The following is an 8961-nucleotide window of genomic DNA, read 5'->3' as shown; positions in this document are numbered from 1 at the left end:
GTTGCGAAAACAAACGTTAATGTTCATCACCGAGTTTAGGTTCCCATGTCTTATAATAATTTCATAAGGACGATGAGGATATCATTTTCTACGTTTCCATAGCAATGACCAATTACATGCATGTTGATCGTTCGCGGGAGCCAATCAAATGGCACACATAAACTTCACCCGGCATATTCAAAGCCAAGGAAGACATTGAGCGTACCGCACGTGCGGTGAGGAAACTCCTCGATTATCAACAAGGTAATGTAGATATTTTTTTTATACAACGCTTTATTGCGATTTAACAGTGTTCAACCCAGAGATAAAGGTTAGCTTACGAATTACCGCTGATAAGATTTTCTCTTCACGAATTTCTGCCATGCATTTGTTCAATCTCAAAATGTAAGTAAAATACATTTTGACTAAAAATATCCTGTAGGAAATTTGGTTCATTTTTTGGATAATCATTTATAATGGTTTAGACCTAAATATTGATTTGGCTACTAGTGTATTACATTACTTTTAATGGTTGAATTGGTAATCTGAAGTTATGATAATACATAATCTGTTTTTCTCATTTCTGTGCTTTTTTCAGAGCTTACTAGATTGTTGGGCGACCAGAAGTAAGAGCTAGTCTTCAGAGAGCTGACAGATTTTATAACCATAGTTAGTCTGGGTATCATAAACAAAAGTGAAGTCAATCATGCCTGCTCCAGCTCAAGAAAACATGCGCTTGAAGACCTACAAAAACAAAGGCCGTGACATGGATGTAAGTTATCGGTGATGCATCATTGCATATGGTGTAATTCAGTATGGTAATGTGAAACTGACAGATGAATAACTTACATGAAAATAAATTTTCATGACCTGACATATACTGATGTGCAGAATGACATCAGAGATATAAATAGGATGGAAAAGACACTATTGATTGTGATCAGGCTAGGCCTGCTGTTTGGAGATCCACCATATGAAAAAAAAGTAGTACACCGTAGAGAATGAAAAAAGTAGTACACCGTAGAGAGTAATAATGTTGAGTAGCTGCCCAGTGAACTTATTGATTACCCACGTAAATGATTGAAAAACAGATTCTTCAGTGAATGGTCTAATCCTCTACGACAGGACTAAACAGCAGCATAAACTCCACTAATCCCTCTATATTTGTATATCAAGCTGTCAAGAAAAATTTAGTTTATTTTGGTCTTAACCAGAATCAAGAGCTTAAGATCTTGTCTCTGAAGCAATATTGACTGAATTATCTCCACCTGTTTCACCACTGTTGGTTCATTAAGGTGTACTATTGGCATTTCTCCAGTGTTACAGATCTTGCATGATAGTGCATGAAAAGCCAATCTCACACCTAGCTCTATTGGTTACTTATGAACTCCACACTTGTAGGTAGTTTGGTGGTTTCTGTGTTACAGTTGCAAGTTTGATACCACTATGAATCAGACTCTGTATTCTGGTCCTTCCATACTTGCAGTTATTAGTTTGGCCTTAGAAACTTAACATCCATGGGTGACCTATATGTTAAATTCATCACATTGGGGACATATGAGCATGAATTTCATTCAAACTGGTTTCATTACATATAATTATTTTCCTTTGAAATTTCAGGAAATGCGGCGGAGAAGAAATGAAGTGTCTGTTGAACTGCGTAAAACTAAAAAGGATGATCAGCTCCTAAAACGCCGTAATGTTACAGTTGATGAAGACCCAGTAAGCCCACTGAAGGAACAGAACTCCAACAGGGTATCTATGTGTATTTTCATGCGTATATCAACATTGGCAACCAACAACGATTGTGAATATTGGAAAATTTTAAGGCATGCACACAGTCAAGATAGATGCATGTATATGCAAAGAAAAAACTGTATTTTTCCAGAATTTTGGAATTGGCATTCTGTTCACTTAAAACTTAGGGAAGACTTTTGCTCCATCCCAAATATAAATTAGAGCAACAAATGTAAAACAGTTTTACAGTAAACAGTCATCTCATCTCTGACAAGTCGTTCTTGTATCCACAGCTGGCTGGTCCAGAATTCCCCATGTCTATTGATAAAATTTCACCATGCTGGCTGTCAGACTAACAAGGTTCCCTGTTATTTTTATAGCAACCAGCACTAAGCATTGAGCAAATCATAGAGGGCTTGGCGAGCCGTGACCCAGAAAGAGAATTGGCTGCTACGACTGCTGTGAGAAAGGTGTTGTCCAAAGAGAGAAACCCCCCAATTAGTGATGTGATACAGGCTGGACTTGTCCCTCGTTTGGTGGAATTTCTCACTTTTAATGACCGGTAAGCAGGAGTTATTCAGTCCACCTACCAGTACGCTCAGTGGAAGGGAGGGACGAGAAACTACAGGTTCACAACAGATGTTTGCAAGCTGTTTTCTTTATCATACTGAATTGACAATTTGGACCTAGCTTCACTAGTACAAGTTACAGATCAAATTAGAGATCTGGGCCATTTTGACTATTTTTTGGATTTTTCCTAATGGCAAATCGTTATAAATTTATTATTTGGTACATGATTTCACCATGATGAGTTACAGATTTCACCATGATGAGTTACAGATCATGTTAGACTTAAACAAAATCACTGGAAACTTAAAGATCACAGAAAAGAATACTTTGTCATTTAGAGCCAACATGCATTAGAAGAGTGTGCTGCATACACATTGTCATATTGTTATAACATATATTCAATGTGGTACGTTTTCTTCAGGCCTAGTCTACAGTTTGAAGCTGCCTGGGCATTGACAAACATAGCTTCTGGAACGAGTGACCAGACCAAAGTGGTGGTGAATGCTGGAGCTGTAAAACCATTCATCAAGCTGCTAGAGTCTAACAATGAGAGTGTGTGTGAGCAGGCTGTCTGGGCCCTGGGCAACATCGCAGGTAAATAACGAGATAGACCGACCTTTCCACACTGTACGAAACCTCTTGTTTCATCCTTTTTATTTTCTTTTATGATCAGAAATACAAGATTAAACTTGAGAAATGTAGTGTAGCATTATATTATGAAATTTGTGAGGGCCTGTACATTGGACATGGTAAGTAATATCAGTTAGGTCTAACCTATCACATGCATTCAATCATTTATGCATGTTTTACCTTTGATATATATCAATTTTGTTTTTCTAAGGTGATGGTCCAGAACTGAGAAACATAGTGACTGACTGTGGAATTGTAGGTCCCCTCCTTCAACTCATCAAGAATGACACCTCAGTAAGTTTTGTCTCTGAAAGGTGGATTTTGGTTGGATTCTCGCTGATATTTTGCATAAAATATTAAAACTTTACAGTATGCAATTCTGTCCGTAATGACCCAGGAGCCTCTCGCCAATGCGGTCGCTGTGAGTTCAAGTCCAGCTCATGCTGGCTTCCTCTCCGGCCTTAATTGGGAAGGTTTGGCAGCAACCTGCGGATGGTCGTGGGTTTCCCCCGGGCTTTGCCCGGTTTCCACCCACCATAATGCTGGCCGCCGTCGTATAAGTGAAATATTCTTGAGTACGGCGTAAAACACCAATCAAATAAATCAAATAAATACTCAATTCTGTCCACATGGTGGCTTGCCTGCCTTACGGGAGTGGTGTCAGCGCAGGTGGTTATCAGAGGATTGCTTGAATATGTAAACACACTATGCAAGTTTTCTCCATGAAATTATAACTCTTTGTCATCACTTTTCTGTTTCAGGCTGGATTTCTGAGGAACATAACTTGGACTTTGTCAAACTTGTGCAGAAATAAAAATCCTCCCCCTAACTTCAAGGTTGTGAAGCAGTGTTTGCCAACCTTTGCTCGTTTGTTGCACCACACAGACAAAGAAGTCCTGACAGACACCTGCTGGGCTCTCTCCTACGTCACAGATGGAACCAACGAGAAAATTCAAGAAGTTGTAGATATTGGTATGTTTTTCATTAGGAGCAATCAATTGACTTGAGTGTAGCTTGTCAGATTTTAGACCTAATGCTACGTGGCATTAATAAGTTACATGAATTTAAGATGTCTGCTAAAGTTCGTTACCCTTCGAAAGATCATTACATTGAGCAAGTATCCATACTGACTTCTCTCCCTTGTGTTGAATTCAGAAGTGTGAAAAGAGAAGAAAACCTAAAAACATGACATTATGGGCTGAAAAGAGTACATTTTTCTATCTGGTGGTGCCTGCTGTATAATTTTGCCATTTTTCCTCGCCATACACGTAAAGCCTGAAAATGGCAAAGCTGGCATATATCGCCGAGTCCATGAAATCCATCTTTAACACCCTGTAATTTATGCTGGGGGTGTGTTGCCTCTCTGCCAATGAGTCAGCTGCCGGCTAGTTCGTGTAAACTCAGAACCTATGTCCAACATTCAGGTTTCCCGATCGTCAGGCGGAAAACAAACTGTACTGTTTGCTACCTTTTGGGAAGAAGAGTTCTACCGGAAATGTGTGAACTGCACTTCGGCGGTTTCCGATGGCAATTCTCCCAACACAGAAGGCTTCAGGACTAGTTCTTAAGCAAAATGGAATTGCCCACAGCAGATTTTGGTGCTGACTTTATAATTTGTCAACTTGGGGTACATATTAGAATTTTTTTATGGCATGCACCTGCGAGAAAATGTATACTTTTTTCAGTGGTATTTGATATTTAAATTTTCTTCTCCTTTAATACCTTAAAACACTGGCATGTCAAACTTAAGTTGGCCGAGAATGAGTCTAAAAAGTATGTTTTGTTTTCCAGGAATCATTCCACGCCTTGTTGAACTGCTTAAAGGAAAGGAAACTTCTATTTTGACACCAGCCTTGAGAGCTGTTGGGAACATTGTTACTGGAAACGATTTGCAAACACAGGTAAGACCACTCTATGGGCATAATCCAAATTGCGGAGTTTTGCATGAATCAAAGCCAAAAATTTTGTATAAACATCTTAAAATCCGTTGCAATTTCATCCTTAAAGTCTCTGATGGTATAAAATCATTTTCTTCCTGTACTTGTAAATTTGTTGCAAAGAAAGCATTGGCCTATTCGTGTAATGTTTTTTTTTTTTCCTTCTGGCGGCAGACTGTCTTAGATGCTGATGTCCTTCCAGCATTCCACAATTTGTTGCGACACCCAAAGATCAACATCCAGAAAGAGGCCTGTTGGACAATCTCAAACATAACAGCTGGTAACCAGGATCAAATTCAGATGGTCATCAATTCTGGAATCCTTCCCTTGGTTGTTGATGTCATCAGAAAGGTATAACATTGGTGGGAGGGACAGACTGGATATTGATAGTTTCTGTGAATACATAATTTGAGTAAAACCTGCTATTATTAACCATTGGGTTCATATACTATGTGTGGTAAATAATTTATTAAAGCTTTATAGATCTCCTTCTGAACATTTTTCTTTGTTTCTTCCTTCAGGGAGATTACAAGAGTCAGAAGGAAGCTGTTTGGGCTGTGACAAACTTGACTTCTGGTGGTAGCATTGAGCAGATCAGTTACCTGGTCTCGATCCAAGTATTACCTCCCCTGTGTGATCTCCTGTGTGTGAAGGAGGCTAAAGTCATCTTGGTTATCCTGGATGCTATTCACAATATTCTCATGGTAATTTTGTAGTTTATGGATTTGAGTATTAATGGGTTTATAATGTCATACCATTCAAAGTAAATAAGATACATGGTGCAACCTTAAAATGGCTTTAGGGCTTAAATATACACAAGCTCATTGTTTCAGAGGTTCGATTGAGCCCTGGCCATCGATATGGTTGCAGGTTGAAATCCAGTTACCGAGTACATATCTACCCACCATTCATCAGTTATTTTGTAATTAAGGCTTCAAATACAATCGAATACATATTGCGAAATATTTCATTTTCAGACCGCCGAGCGTGTAGGCAAACACGAAGATGTGTGCGAATTAATAGAGGAAGCTGGAGGACTTGGAAAACTGGATATGCTCCAGAGACATGAAAACCCTGATGTCTATGCATCAGCGCTGGAAATCATTGACAAGTATTTCTCTGAAGAGGTAAGTTAACAGAACATGCACATTCAGTCAAAACGTGGCTTCTAGCATGAAAAGAATGTGCTTCTGCTGTTAAACTGATGGAAATGATCTTGAGGAAATATTCTGTCTTGTAACAGATTTTGGTGGCTGAGGGGGTTAGCGCGCCAGCGTGGAGCTATTACCCAGAAACCTCTCAACAATGGGGTGGCTGTGAGTTCAAGTCCAGCTCATGCTGGTTCCCTCTCCAGTCATACATAGGAAGGCCTGTCAGCAGCCTGCGGAAGGTCATAGGTTTCCTCCCACCATAAACAAAATACTCTTTGAGTACAGTGTAAAGCGCCAATCAAAGAAATAAAATTGTAACACCTTTTTGTACAATCAGCCTGTGATATCTTAATACTTAATCTCAATTCTATCGAACCAGCTTGACCCACATGTGTGGTTTTCCTCTGCAGAGCATTCTCTTCGGTTTTCTCAATTCATAAACCTGACTGCTGTCGTATAAGTAAATAATTCTTGATTATGATGTCGAGTAAATGAATGCTTGGAACTTGCAATTGATTTGTCAGGTTACATTTCTAGCATGTAGTTGTTATATGGATATGCACTGTTGGTATTTCACTAATCTTGTCGTGAATGTGTTATATTTCTGATAAAAATGTTTTGCTATTCAGGAAACGGAAGATACAGCTCTGGCTCCCAAAACTACGGCTACAGGACAGTACGAGTTCAAAGCTGCAGCTAATCCTATCCCAGCCCAGGGCTTCTCCTTCTGAGGAATGACTTACCTGTGAATGCTCAAGGTTGGCCCAGTCCCGTTACCCTAGTGCTATCCTGACAACAAAGGCAGCCTGACTCCTCAATCCTGGCTCAACCATTCCAATGGATTGTGGTTTTGTTTCCTGTATTCATGGATCAGCACCCCATATTATTACAGCTGCTCTATGAACTTTCAAGGAGCCCTTAAATAACCTATTCTTACACCATGGTGCAATATGCTGTCATACCAGTTCCATTTCAAGTGCTATTACAATTATGCATTCGTGTTTCGTATATCCACTACATTTCATGGTTTACACGTTTTTTTCCATACACATACATTTATAAATTCAATCATGCAAACATACTTCAAAAATTAAACCGATTATTTACACATGTACCAAAGCTCCCCAAAGACCTGTATATAGGGTGCAAATCATTTTTTTTAGCATGAAATTTCTATTCCGAGCACAAAATGGTGTTAAATCTGGTCTAAGTTTTGTATTAACTTATAACACATACACTGAAGAAAAATAAATTTTCAAACATAGCATGTGTCCAGAGTTTTTCTGTTGTTGATGTAAAATGCTGTCCCCTCTCTGGTGTCCAAAATCAATCCGGCTGTTGCAGAAGTTTAACTTCGTTACAGCCATAGAATTTCCTTGCCTAAAGAATAGTTGGCAAAAGTGATAATGGATATATGAAAAAAGGTGCATATAATCTATACCGTCGAATCCGTTGTTTGAAGGTTACCGCTGGGGGTATGTTATCGTTTTATTTTTCAGTACGTAGTTTTTAAGTTTCGTCATTACGATGTACAGCATTGACAACTGAGTGAATATATCTACCCCACTTCAAATTAAACAGCACGAAAGGGCTACTGCACTATATTTTGACACGATATTAATCGTGATTAAATACAAAATTTTTGCAATATTTAAACTTTGACCCACCAAGAGCCAATAGGGATTCAGAAATCCATTCGGTTTTGTTTGATTAAAAAAATGTAAAAATTGGTGGACTGATTCATGGCTTGACGCAAAAGGTTTGTTTTGGTAACGAGCAGTGACATTGACTCTACTATTGTTTTTGAAGATCCAATCCAAAAGGTTAAGAATGGGGTGAAATCTGAGATATAATACCATATTTTCAACCTGGGTAAACCATGGTTTTGGTGAACCATCCGACGCCTTTCGACGATCTTGACCTTTTTTGCCGGAAAAACTATTGACCCAAATGAAAAAGCGCCCAATAATGGACCAAACATTACAAAAATGCGAGACTTTTCGTGGCAAGAAAGTTCTTCGCACCAAATTCTGGTAAGATTCTGAAATTTCACCTTAATGTTCTTATACATAATTATACTGATTGAAAGGAAACGATCTGCTTTACAAAGCGTACGCAGCGTTACATGTGCGTAACTTGGAGTGCTGTAGGTATTACGTCGCCATGATAGTTACCTGCAGGGGGCCTCCGTGGCTCAGACGGTTAGCGCGCTAGCGCAGGGTATTGACCCAGAAGCCTCTCACCAATGCGGTCGCTGTGAGTTCCAGCTAATGCTGGCTTCCTCTCCGGCCGTAAGTGGGAAGGTCTTGCAGCAACCTGCGGATGGTCGTGGGTTTCCCCCGGGCTTTGCCCGGTTTCCTCCCACCACAATGCTGGCCGCCGTCGTATAAGTGAAATATTCTTCTTGAGTACGGCGTTAAACACCAATCAAATAAATAAATAGTTACCTGCACGTTGAACTACGTGGGCTTTGTGAAACGTGCCACTGAATTTTACATATGGAGTTTAGGAAAGTCTAATTTGTAAAATCTGATTGAGCTGAAGTTTGTGTAATGATCTTGGACCGGAAGGTATATCCCGCATGAAAAAAAAAAAAAAAAGGATCCAGATCGATTTAAATTTGTCCCATGTTTTGGACACTTGATTATTGGGTGTTTGGCAAAAAGGCTTTTGACATCTGTCGGCCAGTTCCCAGCTTATATAGGGCAGACGAGAGCCAATCAGCCGATTCGCAGAATCAAGTTTCAGTGCTTATCCCTAAACAGAGTTAATCAATGCCGTATTGAAGTAGGATAGGCTCTTAATTTGCGGCAATCAGACACTGTACCTATAATATAAAAAATTCATACTTTTCGGAAGAAAATGAAAATAACATTGTGGTGTTTGATCCGGCTCGCGGAAACTGGAAACGAAAATCTGGGACGTTTTGGAAATGTATAAATCCGCTACATCCAGGA

The 8961-nt window shown here is 39.4% G+C and overlaps 1 protein-coding gene across 1 annotated transcript; it reads left to right on the top strand.

Annotated features, from left to right (window-relative positions):
- The first annotated feature begins 184 nt into the window (after positions 1-184).
- Positions 185-7241, top strand: LOC135480505 (importin subunit alpha-5-like). Its single transcript, XM_064760353.1, has 12 exons — positions 185-243; positions 578-751; positions 1600-1734; positions 2097-2278; positions 2708-2880; positions 3128-3210; positions 3678-3888; positions 4708-4817; positions 5028-5204; positions 5375-5557; positions 5831-5980; positions 6634-7241. Exons 2-12 carry the CDS (start codon positions 686-688, stop codon positions 6733-6735), a joined length of 1572 nt encoding a protein of 523 aa, XP_064616423.1. The 5' UTR covers positions 185-243; positions 578-685; the 3' UTR covers positions 6736-7241.
- Positions 7242-8961: the final 1720 nt, after the last annotated feature.

The sequence above is a fragment of the Liolophura sinensis genome, chromosome 1 (genome assembly GCF_032854445.1).
Source record: "Liolophura sinensis isolate JHLJ2023 chromosome 1, CUHK_Ljap_v2, whole genome shotgun sequence".
NCBI classification, from domain to species: Eukaryota; Metazoa; Mollusca; class Polyplacophora; order Chitonida; family Chitonidae; genus Liolophura; species Liolophura sinensis.
Note: the sequence above shows the minus strand (reverse complement) of the source record. Positions and strands in the feature narration are given on the sequence as shown.

What these genes read in the sequence shown, in the direction of transcription:
- LOC135480505 (XM_064760353.1), top strand. Translation starts at nt 686, where the DNA reads ATGCCTGCTCCAGCTCAAGAAAACATGCGCTTGAAGACCTACAAAAAC. An exon ending in ACAAAGGCCGTGACATGGAT is followed by an intron (nt 752 to 1,599) that starts GTAAGTTATCGG and finishes TTGAAATTTCAG; the next exon opens with GAAATGCGGCGGAGAAGAAA. An exon ending in CTATTCACAATATTCTCATG is followed by an intron (nt 5,558 to 5,830) that starts GTAATTTTGTAG and finishes TTTCATTTTCAG; the next exon opens with ACCGCCGAGCGTGTAGGCAA.